This window comes from Hydractinia symbiolongicarpus, chromosome 8 (assembly GCF_029227915.1).
Source record: "Hydractinia symbiolongicarpus strain clone_291-10 chromosome 8, HSymV2.1, whole genome shotgun sequence".
In the NCBI taxonomy this organism is placed as follows: domain Eukaryota; kingdom Metazoa; phylum Cnidaria; class Hydrozoa; order Anthoathecata; family Hydractiniidae; genus Hydractinia; species Hydractinia symbiolongicarpus.
This window is the reverse complement of record NC_079882.1, coordinates 18,748,057-18,771,142: the sequence shown is the minus strand read 5'-3', so window position 1 is coordinate 18,771,142 and position 23,086 is coordinate 18,748,057. Positions and strand designations below refer to the sequence as shown.

The 23,086-nt window shown below is 34.5% G+C and overlaps 3 protein-coding genes across 3 annotated transcripts; 2 read left to right on the top strand and 1 right to left on the bottom strand.

Annotated features, from left to right (window-relative positions):
* The first annotated feature begins 2,709 nt into the window (after window positions 1-2,709).
* On the top strand, window positions 2,710-7,570 carry LOC130654223 (ras-related protein Rab-21-like). Its single transcript, XM_057456768.1, has 7 exons — window positions 2,710-3,860; window positions 5,379-5,438; window positions 5,664-5,719; window positions 5,990-6,105; window positions 6,379-6,433; window positions 6,551-6,639; window positions 6,806-7,570. Exons 1-7 carry the CDS (start codon window positions 3,732-3,734, stop codon window positions 6,955-6,957), a joined length of 657 nt encoding a protein of 218 aa, XP_057312751.1. The 5' UTR covers window positions 2,710-3,731; the 3' UTR covers window positions 6,958-7,570.
* A 2,935-nt stretch (window positions 7,571-10,505) lies between these two features.
* LOC130654221 (zinc finger protein 808-like) lies at window positions 10,506-18,671 on the bottom strand. The gene is made up of 3 exons (XM_057456766.1): window positions 18,462-18,671; window positions 12,312-13,631; window positions 10,506-11,791 (listed from the first exon to the last, which is right to left on the bottom strand). Exons 1-3 carry the CDS (start codon window positions 18,615-18,617, stop codon window positions 10,661-10,663), a joined length of 2,607 nt encoding a protein of 868 aa, XP_057312749.1. The 5' UTR covers window positions 18,618-18,671; the 3' UTR covers window positions 10,506-10,660.
* A 2,525-nt stretch (window positions 18,672-21,196) lies between these two features.
* On the top strand, window positions 21,197-21,928 carry LOC130653809 (uncharacterized). The gene has a single exon (XM_057456317.1). It carries the CDS (start codon window positions 21,197-21,199, stop codon window positions 21,926-21,928), a length of 732 nt encoding a protein of 243 aa, XP_057312300.1.
* Window positions 21,929-23,086: the final 1,158 nt, after the last annotated feature.

The window sequence follows — 23,086 nt, the reverse complement described above, 5'->3', positions numbered from 1 at the left end:
TGATTTCAGGAAGGCTCAAGCTAGTTGTATCAGTAGCGCTGATGGAAACCAGCCTTTAAGCCTCGTTTCTGTGATGCGAGATTACGAAGGGGTAAAGTTTTCGGATTCTTGGAAATGAACGAACAAACACGAAAAGGCTGGATTGGTAGCTACCTGCCTGGCGTTTTCTGGAGTCAGACCGAACATTACTTCACCCTATAATATCAATAAGCCATATTAGTTAGTCTTTATGTGACTGTCAGCTGAATGGGAAAAGTCACACAAGACACTCTACTCTTTAAATATTGGCATTACTCAGCAATTTTGTATTTTGTTTCCACCTCTGTCTTTGACACCCTTTCTTTAATGAACACCCTACTTATTTGGCTATTCGGTTTGACGTCATAACCTTGGGTTCCCTTTAGACCTCTGCACCAGTGATAGTAGCCACTGACTATTTTTACAGATTTTATCATGGCTTTATGGACTCCCCCAAAATGAGGTGCCTGTGGTGGGTTGGAATACCATTTAACACCTTTATTTGCTGTTGAAGCTTTTATCTTGTTATGATCCAGCAATACAACCAACTCTGATAACTCTTTGTCTCCACCAACAAAATTTCCACCATTGTCACATATATACTACGCTTTGTGGAAGTCCACGACCACTAGCCATTCTATAGAAGGAATTCAGAAAGAAGTCTATATAAGCCATTTTCCAATGTACAGCTCTTATGTTGTGTCAAGTAAATAAGCAAAAATATTTTTTTGCTCTTCTCTTCCCTGTCCTTTGATTGTTATGTAATATCCAGCATAATCAATACCAGTGTTAACAAATGCATGCAATTTTTAGGATAATTTAAGGCTTCGTAATGGTGCCATCACTTCGAAAATGTTTTCTTTTTTCATCTTTTGCATTCATGACTTCTCTGAGCACTTCTCTGGCTCATTACACCCAATAAGTTGCATACAACTTTGACAATGTGTGATTGGTTCCAGTGTAGTGATTGTCACTTTCATGTTGATTTCTCACTATCAGTTTGAGGACGTTGTGTTGTCTTGGTAAAATGATTGGATATTTAAGGCCAGAGGTAGATATTCTGTATTTTTCTAATTCTTGTATTAGCTCTAAAATCTTAAGCAGATCATCTGAAATCTGATAATCAACAAAGTGTGCTCTTTGTTGATACTGATCAAAGAAAAAGGACAAACAAGTTTATTCTAGGCTACGTTTCTACAGCTACAGCTGTCATCAACGGGCAACCTTGGCTATTTATTAGTTTAGGAGATTTTTAGAGGATTGAAATCAACCAATCAACCAATCAGAGCACAGCAAATAAAGTAATTAAAATCTTTCCTTTTTCTAAAAGTTTGCTTTATGTTACGTTCCTTCATCTAAAAGTTCGCTTGTTCAGTTGTTTATAGCAAGTTGCTTATAAATAAATCGTGTATTATATATAAAAAATAGTTATTGAAATATCTTAAATATCTTAAATAAGTTTCCTGTAATACGTCACAGATTAGACTGAACCCCTTTTTCCTAAAATGGACAAGATTCATTTTGCATGACGAAAGTTATTTTTGTCAATAAAAGAAAGAGCTTACAAAACCATTTTGTTTTTTTGATTTTGTATTCAAATCATGCAGAATGTTTAACAAACTTATGCACGGGGAGTACTTAAAAATCTTAATTTGAATAAAAAAAACCTAGTTTGTGTTGGAGCTTATTTTTTTTAAAATTTGATAAATCACTGGGGAGAGCTAACCCATTAATTTTTGAAATGGCGTTTATTAATAAGGAAAAAAAATCAATTCTTTACTCTTTTAAACTGATATGTTGCCCCAATTTTAGTTAAAATTTAAAGCATTTACCAGTGTAATTTTAAAAAATTTCTAAATTTTGAAAAGTGAAAAAGAGATAAAGCCAATTATATTCTCCATTAAGATGTATTGGCATTGCTATCATTGACTGGAAAATGTATACCTAGTGTACTAGTGTGTGCTTTGTTCCTTGTGATTTCAAACTGACTGTTTTTTTTTTTTTTTTTTTTTTTATCTATGGAATGACCAGATGCATGTTATTATTTCACTTAAAAATTTCAAACCAATATTCAGACAACAATTTGTAAAATAAAACAGTTAATGATAAAAAAAAAACAATGCTCTGCTTTCATCATAAAACTGACCGAAAATTGTTTTGGGAAAATTTTCCAAACCCAAAGATACAAACCATTAAGTTGGTCAAGTTTGCAAAATTGTGCAACATTTTATGTGATTTTTTAATCTTGAACATTGCTGCCTCATTCCTTTTTAATTCTGAAGTAATCCAAAAATAAAAAAATATGCCATGTTATTTCCGGTAACAATCTATCAATCAATCGAATTAATAAAAATTAAAAAACATTCTTTTTGTGACAAGTGACTCTGAGAATGACACCATTTAGAGCCATTCCTCTAGTCTAACATCCATAAAATCTGTAAAAATTCAGATTTGTATAAATGCAACCATTGGGTTTTAAATAAATATCTGTGCCATTTACTTATTATGTCTATTGTGCTTAGGTCAAATATTTAAAAAGATTTTTCTCCTCCAAGTACCCTATCAAGGCACCGACGTATTCAGAGAGGTTTTGCTACCGGTTTACCGGTATGGGATCCCAAATTCTTATCCCAAAAAAATAAAAAATGCAAAGGAAAAAAACTTGTAAATTAAGTATATATATATAAGCTCTAAGTAGTATGTTTTTCTTCAGCAAATTTGCGATCCTTCAAAACAATTAAAATGCTTGGATTTAACATACATGCGATCTCATTCGTAACATTTAAATGTTTTGAATTCACGAGCCTACCACCATCTTTACCCACTAGGCCATTTCAAAATAGCTTGAGTGAACGATAGCTTCAGCCTATGTTATAGACCCAATGCTACGTCTGTGAACGCAAGCTAGTGAACGGTTTCCCATTGAAATCAATACAGCCCTGGGGACAAGATTGGTAATCACAATTTTATTGGTAGATATTTGTATGGTTTCAGTGTTCAAACACATGTATAACATAACATTTGTTTCGCAATTGATAAAAACTTTTCCAATGAACATCTGTTTTTTAAAAACAATGTTAATTACAACATTCCCGCTGGAATACATTTTGAACGATAATTGTTCTATGATTGTTCTATTATGAAATTGGCAACTTTCAAATGTTTTTATTAATTGCATTCTAAAAACAAAAAATATAAAATTATGTAATGAAATGCAAGTAATAATTGTACGAAATTTTGCTGTTTTGAGTGCCACAAAGCCAAATTCCGGCGATCTAGGGACCTCAAAACCCAAAATTTTCCATTACACACCAACCATGGTGGTGCGTCACGGAGAAACAAACCTAAACAAAAGTTGGGCATAAGTAGAAAGTTCAGCTGGCACATCTTTGACGTTGGTTACTCAATCTACGCCCCTGTCAAAGTAGAACCTTTGCAGTCTATTGGCTGCAGAGCACTGGCCAAGTGACACTGTTTGCCCATCTCGAGAGAGACCTGAAAAATGGACAATTTCAAATATTATTTCCAGGGTTGTATACTTTTTTTACTGCCATAAATATAGAAATACAACTAAATAATTATTTTGACTAAACAATTTTTAAATGAAATATTTATTTTTTTATTATAATTTTAGATACATTCTTTTTTAGGAACTAAGCATTTCATCTTAAAATAAGGGACATGATATATAAATAGCATGTTTTAGGATTGTTATGGCAAGTGCTAACAGAAAAAATCACTTTAAAGTAGTTTTACTTGGTGAAGGATGTGTTGGAAAAACCAGTTTAGTATTACGGTATTGTCAAGACAGATTTAACGATAAACATCTCACAACATTACAAGTAAGACATTTTTATTTTACCTTTTTAGTTAAAATATTGCAGATTTTGAGTGCGTATCTAGCAAAACCTAAAACATAGCCCCATTTTTTAAATGTTGTGAATGCTTTTTTTTTTTTTTTTTTTTTACTGTTTCTTAGTAAATTTAGAACTAAAACTAATTTACTCTGGTTAGTTCAAAAAAAAAGCTACACTACAATCCTAAAAAAATACTTACACTCTCTCTGTCACTACTCTCTCTTAACCACCGTCAATAATCATACATTTGTATGAAGCATTCTGATGGTTAATACTTGCAGTTTGTAAGTAATGTGAAGCAATAGAGAATATAGCGTATCATAAATCTCTATTTATAGTAAAAGTAGTCTTTTTTTAAATGGCACTCTATTTTTTAGCTTTTTATCCAGTAAAAAGGCAGTACGTCAGAATCGTCTGAGTAACCGTCTAAGTTTTAAATTGTTTTGTGACATGATCCTCTGAAAGAAAATATGTTTTTGACTGAGCAAAATCACTGGAAAATTTTATTTGCTTGAAAAATGACAAAATGAAAACTTTCTGAATATCAAATTTAAGAATTAGTATATCACCTTTTTATCAACCTAGATTTTGAGATTTTTAAATAAATCTTTTTTAGCAAATACATTCTAGGATAGGCTTAAAATTGTTACAAAAATAAGCAAAAACATTTCAAGTAAAGTTTAAAGTACACTTTGCCTCACCAAGTTAGATTAGTATCCTAATTCTGAAATCGCAAATGTGTAAAATGTAAGTTTTAAATACTTCCAAAACTAACCTTGTTGACTCACTTGAAAAAAAATAAACTGGGTAAGACTTTCACAAGATCAACTATTGTTTTAGAAGCACTGTCAGTAAAAGCCTGGCTCATGTTTTTCCAATGTTCAACTAGTAAGGTACACTCGATAACTGGAGACACAGGCTATATAACCAGCAACATCACAAGTTTTGATAAACAGTTTGAAACTTCACATCAGCCAGCCGGCTACTTATGTCATCACATTTAAAACTAGCTAATGCCTAGCTCATTTAACACCAAGAATATAAAAAAAACTATTAGAACGGCCCAGTGTCTGGCAGGTACTATTATCCGATATTGTTACCAAATGTAATAATTTAAATCAGTATTTTAGTAAGTGTATTCTGCAGAACGGAAATGGATATGGAAGTAGGTCTATTTATTAACACCTCCACCTCCCATAGCATAAAAAAGTGGAAAATCCTACCTTTTTATCAGAGTTGTTAGTAAAATTGGAAAATGAAAGAAAATGACATAAAAATATATGTTTCAAAAAAATATTTGAAACACTATTATCAAAGCACACGATTTGTAAGAAATAACTTTCTAACAAAAAAAGTCAAATCAGAATTAAGGGCATTGTGTTTGAATGCGGCCTAATACACAATTTAAACTAAAAAAAAGTTAAAACCTGCCTGTTATTGCAAGAGTAGTGCTGCATAAATTATGCTGAACATTTTTAATTGTGTTTCTTTGTTCTTTTTAAGGCATCGTTTTTAAATAGACGCCTTAATATTGATGGCAAACGAGTAAATTTGGCGATATGGGTAAGTGCAGGAAATATTTAACCTGGCGTTGATGTCAATTTTTGTATTTGTTTGTCTGCAATGAAATCCAGTTTTGTTTGGAAACACAAAGGATTTTTGTGTGAAAGTTCCAAAAATACCAAAAGGACTCATCATCAATCTATTATGCCAAAAAAATTATTTTGGATTAGCACAAGTTGTTGTAGAAAGTAAATAAAACACTAGCACTATATTCATATTATTTAGGACACAGCTGGACAAGAAAGGTTCCATGCTTTAGGACCAATATATTACAGAGATAGGTATGTCTATTTTTTTAACTTTTCAAATAATGACCTGCATAAAAATAAATTTCGTTTATTTAAGAGGTATTAAATAACGTGCAGTGTCGATACGCTGCCCTGAATTCAAAGCAGGTAAAAATACTGATATATAGAAGAGAAAAAATTCTGGAACATTTGGGTATATAACTTAATAAGTAATGTAAATACCAAGTCTCAAAGTTTTTATGCAGGTCGTGGGCCTGGAGGATTTTTAGGAGATGCTGTATGTTTTTTAAATTGACTTTTTAGTCATGGAGCAATATTAGTATACGATATAACAGATGAGGATTCGTTTCAAAAAGTAAAAAACTGGGTAAAAGAATTAAAGAAAATGTTAGGAGACGATATTTGTCTATGCATTGCAGGTTTGTTTACATATTGTACTATTCTATATAGGAAACAAAAAGTAGCCAAGCTTCTTAAAGCAGGTCCTGGAAAGTCCTGAAATTTAGAAACCGTAATTACAAAATGTAGTAAATAGATTTTTTGTGTTTTTGCAACTGTTCGTACTAAAATTTGGACGTACAGAATTTCTCGCAGTCGTGCAAAAGTAATTTGTCAGTGCGCAAACTTTAGTGCGAAAATTAGTCATGCCACATACATGATATGTTTTGTTTAAATATTATTCTACTTTATAGGCAACAAGATAGATTTAGAAAAAGATCGACACGTAGAAACAAGCGAAGCGGAAGAGTATGTGAATCTACACATGTTGATTCAAAACCTTTCTTCTATCAAAGCGTTTCATGTTTTTATGTCATGTAATTGTCAAAGCCTCCCTATTCTATTTCACTTTTTTTATACCTCTAGGTACTCACGCTCAGTAGGGGCGAAACATTATCACACATCTGCCAAATTAAACAAGGGTATAGAAGAATTGTTTCTTGATTTAACGAAGCGTAAGTGATGTTTATTTTTATCGGCTAGTAAATGAGCGGTATGGTAAATGATTTGATGTCTACTTTCCAACTAACGTCCTTCTTGCATGTGTGATAAACCAATAAAACTCCTTGTTTTGACGTGGAAGTCAATACACAGAATTTCAAATGTTTACTTTTAATGCAGGTATGATGAAAAAGCAAGCGGATGACGAAGCTGAAATAGCAACCAATCCAAACTCGTCAAAAGGGCGCGACCAATCAACGAGACCGAAAGACGTAATTATCGTTGACGATGCACCGAAAAAGAAGTCAAGTGGCTGTTGCTCTTCTTCGTAGCGTCTATATATCGCATTTTGTATAGTATCTAGAGAATTAGGTGCTACGCAACGTTCTTCATAAACATTTCTTTTATAATGCTCGGCCAACATGTGTTCAGTGGGTTTATAATTATATCAGCAATCGATATATCATTAAATTTTCCTGCCAGACTCAATTTCCGTCAAATTTCCATCGTTTTGTTTGTTGTTCAGTAAAAAGCCGCTTCATCTGCACATTACAACACGTAAATATAATTTTGTAAATTAATGCGCGTTTTACTGCCATTTCCTACGGCGATGTTGGCGTCCTTCTGTTTGATAAATTGTTGGGCATAATATCTTAGCTAGATTTTGTGCTCCAGCGATAAGCTCAAACGTAGTGACCACACGGAATTTCTAAAAAAAATTATTGTGGAAATTCCTCGTGTTGAATTTAAATTTTAATTTTCTGTGGTCACCATGTTAAATCTAGTGTAAAGAGTTCCGGGTATTATGCATGAATTCTTTCGCTTAGACGAACTTGTATTTGTGTAGTATTGTTCCGATGTTGTGCGTGTAATCTTGTGTCAGTTATGTTTTTAAAAACCTTACCGATCTGCTTTATATGTGTGAATATAATTTCGTACTTAAAACCATTAAGTAGTTAATTGCCTCGTTATTTGAAAACCTAGTTATTCCATCCAATTTTAATTTCGAATAACCTTAAAGCATACCACTTAATAACACCCGCGTTAGAGATCGCTCAAGAAAAAAGTGCTTTTAATAAATAGAAAATAGGGAAGTTGTATGAGAACCTAAAGACAGTTCACATTCTTGATTATTTTTTTTTACTCTGCTTTTCCTTTAGTGGTATGTATCAGTTTCTTAATGTTGGAAAGTTCCAGTCTGCTAAAGTCGCTTTACTAAAACTTTCTGAAAATATTTTTTGATTTTTCTCACTGATTGTGGTTGCGAAAAGTGGGATCAGTAAGACTGCTGCGATATATGCATATATCAGTTAAGTAGATATTTTTTGGCCGTGGCAAGTGGACTTCAAGCAATAATAGGAAGTCGCTCCATGTTATCATTTCTGGTGACCACCTAAAATCATTGAGGTAGGTAACCTCGCATTTGTCCAACCCAATCCATGCATAGTTTCTATTAGCAGGATCCAAAAATGCTTTCAAGGCAATTTCTAAAGTGACAGATTTTCGCAATTTGTTGGACCAGTTACCAAGAAGTTTACATTCTTCTCGCGTCCTTTTTGTAAAGCTTGGCGATAGCGCCGGCAATGTTATGTATACTGACTTGGTTATTTCATAAAATCTCTGACTCGCATCAAAACTATTTACCTTTGCAACCGTCACTACAGACTCTCGAATGATTTATGTCGGTTATAATTTGTAATCTGTCAGTTTGCCTCCTGGTAACAACAGCTTGTGCGTTTTCGATTTTTCAAGTTATCCTAACTAAGTCGCTAATACAATTAGGATTTCAATTTACTACGAAGTTATAAATATCGGACCAGTTACTCTCTTTTCGCTAGAGCTCGCTCTCTTAGAGCGAACCTCCTTGCTTAGAGACAACACCACACATATACCCGGAGTGGTGTGATATGTTGGTTTACCTTTTGTCGCAGTTGCGGCGATCGTGAGGCTATTTTCAACACACTGGATTCGAATCATTGTAATTGCTCATTTCGCTGGATTCTCTACATTTTTCTCGCGGAAAAAGAAAGCTGTTGTTGTTGTTATACTATCCAGATAAAAACTTATGGAAGAAGACTATATCTTTTAGCTGTTTTTATGAAGCGTGGAGCTTACTTAAGATGAAGAAAGAAGCTGTTGTTGCTGTACTATATATGAGTTTTTGAATATTTTCAAACAGAAATGAAGTGAATTGCACAAGTATTTTTTAAATCAACGTTTTTAGGATGATTTCAAAGGAACTATGTTAAATTGTTTTTATGTTACTCTACGTAATATTTTGTAGAATTTCTTAAGGCTACTTTAAGGGCAGAAATTTTCGCGATTTTTGCCCCTTTTCGCAAAAATTTCTGCCCAGTAAGAAATTTAACCTGAAATTCGCGAAAGTTATTAAGTTTTAAAAGCCGAATCTCTAAAATAACGAGGGCTCCAAGGACAAGGGTAGAAATAATATGATCACAACGAAAAAAATAAACAGCCCGGAAACTCTAAAAATGGCTCCAAAGCCCGACTCAATGTGGGGAAATCAGTTAAAAATCGAAAAACGGAAGAGTTCGAATATCTTCATATCAGAAATATCAAATTTCAAGACAAAAAACGAAGAGAAGATTTAAAATCGATTTTTTTTTTCATTGAAATTCATTGTCATTTGCAAAAGTTTTTATTTCCAAAAATTAAGATTTTGAAAAATTCGCGAAAGTTTTTCTGTAAAATTTCTTCCAAATGTAGAATTCGCGAAAATTAACTTCGCGAAAATTTCTGTCCGCGAAAATTTCTGCCCTTAAAGTAGTCAGAATTTACGAAGTTTATGAGGTAACCTTTTGACCCGATTATAATGTGTATAGAGCTGTATTTGAGAATCGTAGCTGGAAATTTGGAGAAAAAAAGTTTAGAACCTTGACAGTTATTATTTAAATTGACAACTGATTTCAAAATCAAAAATATTATCCACTTAAATTTCAAGATATTGTTTTCAAATGTTCGCAAAATTATTTTGGAAGTCACTTTAAAACATGGCGTAAAACAAACATTAAAATAGCTTGAAGTAACCAGAGCGAGCTATATAGCTGAAACTTTAAAGACAAAAAATTCTAGCTTTAGTCCAATAAATTAGCGAGAGATGGCTTAAATAACTTAGAAAGAACAATGTAGTTACTGCATAATCATTTTTAATAAATTTGAACATTTAAAAATATCCCACCAAACTCACCTTTATTGAAAAACAACAGTCAACCTGCCTGATTGATCTAAGTTTTGCGGGAATCAACTGCGAATTTTTCAAAAGCCGCAAGAGTTTCTTCCGAAAAAAGTTTTCTAATAAAGTACACTCGTAAAAAAACCAAGTAGAAAAATAAAGTAACCATCAAAGAAAAAGACTTGCTTTAAAAACTTGTAACTATTCAGCATTCTACAGAAAAAGAGAAAAAGCCCAAAAAACAGATTTGTTTTTTAAGGTTTCCCCCACGCAAATTATTGCGAATATGGATTATATTTTTTCACAGCTAATTTTAATTCATAGACTAGTGTTGTCGGATTTTAGGTGACAAAAACTAACATTTTGATGCTATCACCCAGTCCGGAAATGTGTTTTTGATTCCTGTACTATTTTTGTTGACCTTTAGGCCAATCGTAATCGCTGATATTCTACGGCTATTTATTTAACGACAACAATAAGAGGACATGTTAAACACGTAAGAAGTAACAGCGCGTAAATTTTACACTTTTTGAATGTCAGGTGTATAAATATTGTCCATTTATATAAAAAATTTGTAAATTACAAATGCATTAAAACATTATACTCCAATGCTGACACTGTTTTAAAGTAACAGACGAATTTTTATCTACATCCTCTCTATCCTTCAGAGGCACGGACACAAAAATATTCAAATATTGAGTGTTCTGATAGAAGAAATAAATACAAATATAGGTGAACTGTACAGGATTAATTGCAAACTCTACTAAAAGTAAATGTATAACATTGTGTTCATGGGTAAAACATCAGACAAAGTTGTGTTTAAACAATATTGGTAGTGTGCTCTAAGACTTTTCGTTTGACGCCTCAATTTGACTACTTCCAGAGGGGGAGGGAGGTACAACTTTTGTGAAATCGTTAGGAACAGACAGTCTATCGTCCACACCATGACCGGGTATTGTTAATCCTATCGGCGGCAGTACAGTTGGAAGGGTTGGTGTTGCATCTCTTATTGAAGCTGAGGGTGCAAAATCTGCAACGGATGCTCTAGCATTAGCATGATGAGCTGCAATTAGAATTTCCGCAATGACATTATTAGCAGCCATTGTCAGTGAGTCATTGTTACTAGATAGTGGCAGTTGAGAGTCATTCGTATTAGATATTAACGGTTGAGATCGTGATACAACTTCCACTGCTTGAGTGATTTGTTGTGTGGTATTATTAGCATTCGGCGTAACAGATGGGTTCGATAGTATTTCGTTTGGCTTAGTCGCAGTAGTATTATTTGTCTCGATTTCGTTACAGGGATCCATCAAAGCACTTTTGTTTTCATAAGTAGAAACATCACTGACATCATTGGTGCGTGTTCCGCTACCGCTATTAACACTTGTTAATTTTAGAACAGCAGCTTCTGAATCAACGGGCTCGAATATGAATTCGTCGTCGCTACCATTTTCTTGGAGTGTTTTCGTACCCACATTGGGATTCTCTTGCACCACGTTCGGCCCATTTTCAGCTGGAACGTCTTGTTTATGCGACTTAACGTGCGAGTTCAACAAGGCTTTAGATTTGAACAATTCGTTACAATGAGGGCATACACTTTCTTTTTTTAAAAGCGCCTTTTGCCTTACCAGAAGCTTGGTTTTGAGCTCTTCGTTGTACAGGACTCGTGAAGGCTTTCTTCGTTTCCTTTTTGAAAGATTCCGACCACCCCGTTCGACATCCGAGTCAGAATCGTCGTCGCCCGATTTTGAACCGCGTCTCCGTTTCTCCATATCCGCAATCCTCTTTTTTTCCAGCTTGCTTCTTTTTTCCTCTTCTTTTAGTCTCTTGTTTTCCTGATATTCTTCAGCAGTTTTTTCAACATGCTTCGCCAAATGGCGTTCGTACATGTGCCGAAATTTGAACTGCTTCTCACAGATCTCACAAGAAATCTTTTCAGGTTCTTTAGGTTTCTCATGGGTTTTTAAATGAACCTAAAATTGTGTTTAGAGCATGAGCATGAGAAGTTTTCACACAATTTAATTTCGCGACTCACCATTTTTCTTAAAATTTCGCGGAATTAATTTTCGCTATTTAAGTATTTATAAAAAACTTAAAAAATAAAAGGATTTTTGTTCATTTTTATATTGTCCTGATTTTTAGCATTATCAAAAATCTTTTGAATTTTGCAGAATTAAATTTCGTGACTGAGCTAAAATCGTAAGTTTACAAAACCTTTTTTTGAAAAAATACTCCAAGTATCTTGACCAAGGTATCTCAATTATTTAATTGAACTTTCCCTTCTTCCAGATTTTCCCCCATAAAGAAAAAAATAAGCAGATGCGAAAAGATAAAAAAGTGTGTAGTTGAATTAACAAATCGCCCCACTTTTGTAACTTCTCCTTGATGAGTCGCTTCAAGATCTGAGTTATCGGAAGTCTGCCCTTCTTTATGGTAAACTGACAAAAATAAAGCCCTGACCAGAAGGTTTAAACAAAAAGAAAATTATCTCACCTGCATGTGTTGTTTCAACTTAAAAGTGGCCTTGCATATATGACATTCGAACTCGCGCACTCCAGAATGTCGCAAACTATGCAAATAAACAGAATTCGGCAATTTGAGTTTCTCTTTGCAAACGGAACAAGTCAAGTTTCTATCTTTTATGTTAGCGTGTTCCGTAAAACAATGCTCTTTCAAGTCAGCCTGAACTTTAAAGTTTTTAAAACAGCAGTCACAACGCCAGTTCATAACTTCAGTATGGGTACGTATGTGCTTGGTCAAGTGTCCTGGCTGTTTACACTGTAATCCGCAGTAAGGACAAACGTACTTTCTCTCGTTCGTGTGTAGCGGCATGTGCCTTTTCAAATCGCGATTCAAAGCAAATTTTCTGCCGCATACGTTACACGCAAAGTTTCCGTTTTTAAAATGTTTAACAGTTTTGTGTACGCGAAGATTTTTACGAGACGATATCGACTTGCCACAAATATCACAAGTTACCGGCTGCTTGTCTTTAGGAGTAGCCGGTTGTTGTTGTTGTTGTTGCGGCTGCTGCTGTTTGGTAATTACTTTCTTTGCAATGCTCGTTCTTCTCTCCTCAACGCCACTTTCTGCCAGTATTTGTGACAATGCGGCCTGATGACGCTGCGAATTTAAGTGGTCCATCTGTGGTAGTTGCATGGCTGCTTGATTTACGAACTGATGCAACGAATTATCGAAAGAAGGCGTCAACGCAGGTCCGACTGGAGGCTTACTCGCAAACACACTAGTATCTTTTTTCTTACTAGGAGACTGGACTTCATACAAATTAGTTTTGTCCAAGAACAAAATAATTGAGTTGTCTGTTGATTTAGGAAGCTGGAGGTTCTTCTCCTCCATCTCGCTTTTTTTCCCCTTCAATGCGGTTAAATCAGACTTGATATTCAGTTTTTCTGGCAATTTTAAACTCTCGCCAACTATAAAGTCTGTTTCTGCGTTGGCTTTTGCTGACAAGAGGTTTGCACCAGTACTTTGTTGTTTGTTGTTGTCGTTGCTAAACAACTGGGGTATCGACATAATAGATGAAGACGGCTGGGGAGTTATATGATGCAACGTAGCAGAGCTTGTCTGGGCTTTAGTTTCAGTTCGAGCTGTTTTAGTAATCGAAAGCGAGGCTGGCATGGTTAAAGGTAAGCTTGGCAATGTCGTTCTGGCTTGATTTGGATAAGCTTGGTAATCAACATCATTGATGGGCTTATTGATCCAATATTCCGTCATAAGATGTGGGAAGTTTGCACTTACATGCTGTTCTGTTAACCAATTGTCAACCCACTTAACACGATAAAATCGGATTCCATTCTAAAAAACATAAATTTTATAAGACTAATAAAGGCAAAATGACTTACAGACCTTTATTCTGCCAGCCCTTTTAATGCAATTCTTATAACTTCGCCACCCTTAGAAAAAAACCCATGATTTAAACAAAAGTTAACATAAATCCTTAAAAAAATTGATTTAAAACTTTTGAAAGTGCTACATTAATATTGTTGGTCAACACTATATTCAACATTGGGTTCACACGTGAGGGGCCATAGCTTTGATGGGAAGTCCTGGAGTATTTAAAATGCTCTCTTTGAGCTACGCAAACTAAATTAGGGTCAGTGCTCTGCCAGACAATTCCCTGTCACATCCAACGGCCCACACAGTGCGCCATCTACCCAATTTCCCTTACATGCTTGGGTTAACCTGGGGCTATGGTAATATTTAATTGCCCATATTGAATCGCCGCCAAGGGGAATTGAACCGCACAAAGTACGAGAGTGTTAACCACTAAACTACGGCGGCAAATAAAGTGAAAACCTCAATATCTCTGTTCGGAGGATCCGATGCCTGGATCAGGTGATCCCAGGTTAAGCCTAACTGATTATACCCTATTTGCTTTTTGCTGGACCCTGCACAAATACAGTCTTAGTTGTGATGGTGTATAGGAAAGTCTATGTAGCTACAGTGGAATTGCCATATTGTCTGTTTATTAAGATAATCCCGTCATTAAGGTATAAGCAGAAGCAAATATAATCATATTCTTTAATATCAAAATGAAACAAATTCAAATTAATTTTGTTTGCAAACACATTTTGTGGCTCATCTCCGTCTCCATGTTTTTATTCTAAAGGAGAAACAAGTTGCGCTGGTAAATGCATAATTAGGTGTTTGTATTGGTTCATTGCATTACCTAGATGCAATGAACCAATACGATACGTGACGATCTATGCCGTTGAAAGCTCTTATCATGGAAGTGCAGAGCAGTTGAGAACCAAAAGGCCTATGGACAAGGTTGGCATATTCTAAAATTAAAACTGGCAACCCCGCATTTTTGTATCTAAACCTTCTTAACACAAAGCACACAGTGTTGATGTTTGCACTACATATTGGAAAAATATCATAAGAAAAGAAACTTTAATTAGACAGTTATTTCTGTCTTTCACTATATCGTGGGATGCATTGACGCAGTGTTCTTCAACATGCTTCGAACTTGCTTCAGCAAACAGTTCTTTTCTATTGCTTTTTTAATCTGTATATCATTTACTGGGTAACTCAGGAGACGTTGTCCTAAGGATTCTTGATTGTTTTTTATATATAACAACCCCTGGGAACGAGGTTAAAAAAACTCATTTGAGCATCTTCCCTGCTGATAGGCTATAGATTAGTAAATTCACAACCTGTTTGTTGAAATAAATTCTTTTCAATTTTTGTTTTATTGCCATCTTAGCTAGTATGTGATATACTTGAGTTATTCCTTAAAAAACCATTTGTACAGAGAACTTTGAAAATTTATATTTTTTTTAACTTTGTTGCAAAGGCATATTGTTTTTTGCCTATAAAAGTCATAAATTCTAGTAAATGAAGGTCATTGATTTAAGCAGTGCAATAAATCCTACGCAATAGGGTCACATGCCACACAAAAAAGACTGGAGCTATAGTTTAAGGTTGAAGCAGTGGTCAAGCAAGAAGAAAAATAAATATTTAAAAAGCTACATCTGGAGTTACATGAAGTTTTAACAAAAATGGAATTTATCATTCAGGGTTTGAATTAGCAAGTTGCTATTTGCAAATTGCTATCTTTACAAATCATTCTGCACAAAAAATGTTAAAATTGTGAATCCTATTTTTACATCAATCCTTTATTATTATGATTTATTTCTGTATTAATTGTTGCAACAAAAAACCATTAACAAGGGATTAATGTCAGATGGCCTACCGTTCTCTCTGGTCAGAGCGGCAAGGAGGTTTTATTCTAAATCAGCACAGTGACTTTACATTTCTAATTTGAACCCTATCATTTCGATTTCTCGTGCAAATCTTTCAGGTAAATCTAACTTGTAAATGTACCTTGGGATCCCTTTAAAAATATTTATTGTGCGCATTACAGTTGCACACTAAGGCTTCTTCTTGTTATAAAATACCTTTGATAACTGAAGAGAGGTCGTTTTCTCACGTTTTTTGAGCTCCCATTTTACTTCTTATTTACTAATCTCTTTACCAGGTACATTTTTCTGTTTGTTTATCTCATCAAAAACATGACATTAAAAAATAAAAAGGGTCCATAGGGCGATAAGGTTGCTTATTTAGCATTTTTATGTTGAACACAATTTAATAAGAATCACACTTTTTGGTTTGAGCATTTTGATTCTTAGAAAATTAAACATTCGGGCTTCAAATAATTCTAATAAAAGTGATTCCAAAATATGTATATAATTATTAAAAAAATTGACAATTTAGTTAAATCTCTTAAAAAAATTCAGTGGTATTTAAAACATGGTTAAACAGATTATATTGAATTAAAGAACCAATGTATAGTACATTTTCACAATATGCACCACTGGTTATACTACAATGACATTTTTTCTGCTCTGTGAATTTATTTAGGAGCAGGCTCGTTCCCAAACCTTGTTGTCATGCTGTCTCAATAAAAAAACAGGCACTAGGAAAGAGGTTGATAGTCTCTAATTCAAATTATTTAAATTTTACAGGAAACATGGTGTTTCATATCGAGCCTGAGCATTATTTTTACAACAAGATTTCGGATATTGAGCTTTGATTTTTTTTACAAAAATAATTCACCGGTGTATATATACTTTATTATTAGAAACTTTACTAAAGTTAACCTATATAAAGGGCATTTCTGTTAATTAACTTCCATTCATCACCAGAATTTTCTTTTACCACAGTTTGAATGGATGTGGAACAATATAGTTGTAATCAAGACTTTAAGAAGTTTAAAATGTTTTGCGGCTGAAAGGCAGTTATACCTGCACAAAACAACAATTACTGCAGATCGGCTGGTTAGATTGGTTTTGAAATATGTATGTCTTATAATAACACAGAGACTGTGTCTGTTTGTAACAGGCAAAGTGGATATTGTCATTTCCCTTTGATGTTGCCGAAAAACTTATGTGTAATATGTTAAATTTTCTGACGTTACAGCGGGGCATCAATAACACTACTTTAACATCAATATCCTATATTAAATTAATGAAGCCATTACAGTGCACATAAAACTTAGAGGCTAAATAACTTGGAAACAAGGTCGTGACGTCAATGATTTTTCACCGCGTAGGTAACTAGGGAGCACCTAGGACCAATTTGGGTAATTTTCTAAAACCTGGTTTCCCAATCCGTTTTGGAATGGACGGGTTGATGACGTCATAAAAAAACCTTTAAACCCCAATATCTCTGCAACCGTTTGTCAAAAGTACATAATCATATACATTTTCCTGATCATTGTTTCATGATCTATACGATGAAGGTAAATGGGATATAAATTTCTGAAAAAAATTTTTTGCCTTTTATTGCTTTTATTTTTTTTTATTGCTGATGTCAGCAAAATTTTTAAACCCTTATATGTCCTTAGTCGTTCGTAGAAAAGATGTGATCCTATACATTATTTTGGTCAGCGTTTCAACCTCTACGTGTGATGATGATGATGATGTGCATATTTTACATGGCTAGCCTCACAAATATTGAGGGATATACCCTGTCTATTATTTCCAGGAGGGGTCATGGCTTAGATGGAGAGTCCTAGAGTATTTAATGCTCATTTTGAGCTACGCAGACCCAATTAGGGCCCACGCTCTACAACTCCCGACAACATCCAACAGCCCACACAGTGTGCCATCTCCCCAATTTCCCTCACATGGCTTGGGTTAACCCGGGTTTATGGTAACATTCACTCGCCCATGTTGAATCGCCGTCAAGAGGAATTGAACCCCGGTCTCCCGCACAGAGTACAAGAGCTATAACCACTAATCTACGGCGCCATAACTACTAATCTACGGCGCCATGTTAAAGTAGGGGGCCGATAAGCCGCAAACTCCCGCATATATAAGGGCGAGTTCGGGCGACTTTTTGAATTAAATTTGCGGTTGTCGCCCGGAACCGCCCGCACTTTCCTGAACTCGCCCGGAACATTCCCGAAATGCAATTCCTTGTAACAAACCATGCGCACGATAGTTGGAAGAAGGCCCTTGAAGATAAAGGAGTTAATAAAGTTTATATATAAGTTATTTATCAAGTGTATCTTATTTTAAACTATCAAAAACAGTTCTTTTAAGAACTTCGCTACCACATAGTAAGTTTATTTTAATTTTTATAGTTTTTTGAATCATTAGTGTCTGTTTTTCTTTTCTTTTTCAGGCATTGTTCGGGTCTCTTCAGGGTTTTCCGGGCAAATACCTGATTTTTTTTTTAAAACGCCGAACTCGCCGAAAACGCCAGCACTTTTTACGGCGTATGCGGCTTATCGGCACCCCCGTCCATGTTACAGGCAACAAGTAAACTAAATTTTATCAATTTTTTTGGATTTGCAATGCTGCCGTCAGCAAAAACAACCAACTTTTTCAATATCCTATTGCCTAAGTGGATAAGTGGACCACGGGTCTTTATCGACTAATATATATAGCTAGCTATATTTGTTACAAATTACAAACTAAATAAATGCAGTTTTTTGTAATTTTGGCAAATTTCCTAGTCTCTTTTTTGAGTTAAAACAGAGCATTTAAAATATAAATTTGTAAAAAATAACATTATTTTCTTTTTTCTATAGCATGTTAGGAAATATTACAGATGTATATTTTAATTTCAGTTCCTAATCCCTTTAAAAATAAAACTAAAAAAAGCTTGTTAAATCACCTGATCAACAAATGACTCTAAAATTTTCTCTGGAACAACATGTGGCGTGTTACTGTAAGGGAAGGGTGACTTTATCAATGATTCTTCAAATGTTTTAAATACAAAGCTTGGATGCATCATCCAGTCAGAGTTGTTAGAAGGTCTTGAGACAGCCATATTGGCTCTACTTCTGCGATTGCCGTTGTCAGTCCTTGATGTAAGACAACACAAAATTTGTCCTATCCCCAATCATTATTCTCCGCCCCTAAATAAAGGCGGATTCAGCTGCGTGATAAACTTGTTTGATTTTTACAGAAGAACAAAAGAAAACATAATTAGTTCTTGATACATATCTTCCATTCAAAATTTCTGCAAAAAATGTAAATCCTTTGTACAGGAGGGCCTGTTATTTGGAAGAGAGCTAGTTGTGTGAAAAAACGTTATTGCAAGCTTAGAGAAATACATTTTCAATCTCTTTTTGATAATGTTTTCAGTATGCTAACCCTAGTTTTTGTACATCTGAAGTGAAAATTCTGCCTGTGTGCTATCTACCTGTAAATTTCCTACACGTATCATCATGAAGAATAAAAGCGATAAGTAAGATAAGTAAACACTTGTTTTTTACTCCCCTTTTTGAAATTGAGCTCTCGTGAAAAAGTTGTGGGCTTTCTTTTTTTGGCCAGTAAAAAGTCTACAAAACCTGGTAGTTAATCAGACTCTACCTTGGAAAGCTGGTATGAGGATGAGAATGGAAGTGCAAGCAATAGCTTAGTAGTGAACCGTGGCCTTTTTCGCTATTTCGATGCCCTTAGGAGATTGGCTCTTTCCGACTTGTGTAGAGACTTACACAGAAATGCCCACCACAGAGACGGCTCGTGGCGCCGGGAAGTATATTTTAAAGTAAAAAAGAAGCTATTTAAGGTTATCAGAGCAAACCATGACGGGCGTTACATTACATTAATTGCCGCGTCGCGATCCCTAAGAGTTTTTGTTGGTTATAGAAGAGTTAGACTCGGAAAGCGTTTTTAATTTAGAAGATTAGTAAAAAACTTCATTCTATGGCTAGAGTATTGGCAGCGTTAATAATCACGGCCTTACGGAAGTAAACATTGAAAGGACGGGTGCAAGCTAAAACACAACCCTGGGCTTCTTATAATAACAATTCAAGCAACCTCGGCCTATAGCGTCCTTTGACATGAGAATGAAACGCGAAACGAAAAATAAACTAAAATAGATTGCTATAAGAAAGAAAGAAAAAAAGAAAAAAAAGAAAGAAGAAACAACAACGCGCGCAGAACAAAATAAAATCCCGTAAATCCCTGCCTAGTGTACCACAATATAATAGAAAAGTCTTAGACGCAACGCAGAAGAAGAGCGAGCAACTATACCAGAATTTGCACATGGCCTAATGTAAAGACAAGTGGACAGAAATTTAGAATTGCCAAAAGCCTCTTTTGCCAGTGTTGATCAAAACATTCTAATGATTAAAACTCGCTTTTTTGCCATCGGGGATATGACGTCAAACTGGGTTTAATCCGAAAAAAAAAATTATCACAAAATGGCGGCTTTCCAGAAGGAAGCATGCTGTAAACATGAGAAAATGTGGCTTTATATGAGCTTTATTATTTTGAATTTTACTTAATAAATGTTAAACTACAAATTCTCCACATCTTATAAACAGAATAAAATGAACTTCTTTTGAAGTGGGAGGTAAGCTTTAAGGCCCGAATAAACGGAACAATTTTGTAGATCAATTTTCCAAAAATATTTCTTGGAATATTGTTGAAAAAAATACACGCAAAATTTTGGGTACACGATACAACTGAATTCCCCGTTCCCTCTATACGGCTAATTCGCAATGCATTATGGTAGTTGTATTCCGCGAAAACGTAAACAAACCATTCGTAGTAACAAAAATGGCCGAACAAGTACACTTCATCCTTAATTCTACTCAAAACCAAAGCGATATACAAAATTCTAATCAAGACAACAGTTTTTTTCAAAACTTGGGCTCTCCTGCAAGCATTGGCTCAAACTTTTCATCAAGTTCAAGCTTTTTATTGCAAGCTAAAAGTAAAGGAGGAGGGATAACTTGCTGTGTACCTCTCTGTCAAAACAACTCAAAGAAGAATCCAGACTTATCTTTTTATGTCATTCCTAAAGACTCAGAGCTTCGAAAGAAATGGCTTTTTATGATCAGTAGAAAGGATTTTGTACCTTCTACATCGCATAGAGTTTGCTCTGTTCATTTCACTGGTGGAAAGAAGACATATATGAACAATGTTCCCACAATAGTCCCAAAAACTATCAAACCAACAGCTAGCAAACCAAGAAAAACTCTCAACAGTACAAACTGTAAATTGCAACTATTTTCTCCTGTGAGGGCTACGACAAATGACATTGCTGCAGAATTATCTGTGGAGGAAGAGTTAAAACAAGAGTTGGAAAAATTGAGAGCCGAAATTAGTTGTATGAGAATTCATGAAAAGGAACTTGATCAAACTATTGAAAAACAACAAGCCACTATAAGTGACATAGCATTTTCAATTGACCGGTTTAAACACAATGAAGCACACTTTAAGTTTTATACCGGATTCGAATCTTATAAATTATTCAAAGCAGTTTTAGAATATTTACAACCAGCTGCAAATAAACTAATATATTGGGGTTCAAATACTAACACTGAAAATACAAAAAATATAAACTCTACAAAACGAGGCCGATCACGATCATTGAGCGCAGAAGAAGAATTCTTTATGATACTGGTTCGAATTCGATGTGGACTTTTGTTAGAAGATATGGCTGTTCGATTTAATATGTCGACAAGTCACATAAGCAGAATATTGATTACATGGACAGATTTTTTACATTCACAATTCCGTATGCTTCCAATATGGGCTTCAAAAGAAACAGTACAAAATAGAATGCCGAAATGTTTTCAAAAAAGTTACCCAAATACCCGTGTCATATTAGATTGTACAGAAGTATTTGTGGAAATGCCTACGTCATATCGCACACAGTCCAGTACCTTTTCAAATTACAAACACCATAATACAGCAAAAGGATTAGTCGGAATAGCTCCTGATGGATCAGTGACATTTGTCTCTGATTTGTATGGTGGACGCTTTTCGGATAAACGAATAACAAAAGATAGTGGTATATACGATTTGCTAGAGCCTGGGGATTCTGTGATGGCTGATAGAGGATTTGAGCTCGAGGAAGATTTACCTGATGGAGTAACATTAAATATTCCACCATTTTTAGATGGAAAACCTCAGCTAAGTTTATTAGAGGAAAACGAAACTAGAAGAATAGCATCTGTACGTGTACATGTCGAACGAGCAATCGAACGTATAAAAAATTACCGAATTTTACAAACAGTTTTCAAACTATCAATGGCTGCTGAACTCAATAAGATATGGGTTATTTGTTGTTATTTAGTTAATTTTTTACCACAGTTGGTACCAGATGTAAATACGAATGACTAAAAATTATAAACTTTCGTACACTATATATATATATATACTAGATCATGAAATATAAAGACAAAACAATATTGTGAGGAAACAATTTTATTTACTCACACTGTTGTTCTGTAATGTTGCTGTGCATGAAAGTGAAATAAAAGTGTGTTAGCTCAGGCAAAGTAATTCTGTTCCATTTTTCCTTTTGAAAAACTATTGTTTCCACATGTCGGTCAACTTTTGTATAAACAATAAAATCAATTTCATTGACTTGTGTTACTGCCATCACACCTTGACATTGGTGAAAATAATTATGTCTTTCTTTGAGTTTTGGCTTGCCATTCGATATTTGTAAAAAAAAATTTTTATCTTTGCATGCGTCAGAAATAGAGCAATCCTTTTTTGAATATGGGCACTTCACCTCAATCAATCGAGCATTCCCATTCAAAGTTGTTGCGCCATCAGGACTTGCACCTAACCACGGCCATTTTGGATTAATAACGAAACCACATTTTTCGACTTCAATATTTTTCTCGGTTTGATACCAGTTTAGAGCATTAACTTCATTTTCTAAGCCCCATTTGCAGGCCTCTGATGTAAAGTTTTTATTTTTATTTAGACATTTTTGTAATATGCTTTTTGGATGTATATTTTTTCTTCTATTTATAATAGATCCAAAATTGGATGATGTTATGCGTTTCTTTCTTTCTGTGTACCACATATCACATTTATACTGAGTACATGTGGATTTTTCTATGTCTCGAACTTGTTCGGCATTGACATGAATGAAATTGTTTACAAATGACTTTTGCTCATCTGATAACTCTGCTATTTCTGGTTCAAAGTCAAGAGCCTGCAAAAATAAATTAACTGTCGGACGTAATTCAACTGTTTCACTGTTTGTCTGTTCAAAATTAAATTCTTTTATAGATGTGTCATAAAATGATGATGGTTTATAGTCATTTCCTTGTAATAAATATGCCATTGAAGTTCCTTGCCCTATTTCAAATAAGTCTGTCGCTAATTTTTTGACTTTTTCGGTTGAGGGCTCATGTGCAAACAGTGGTGTAGAACAAAATTTTCTATTTCCTGTGACCAACGGTCTTTTGCGACTTTCATTTGTGTCTTTCGTAAGGTCTGCTTTCTCGAATGCCATTGCAGAAAATTTTATTGGTGCAGAAT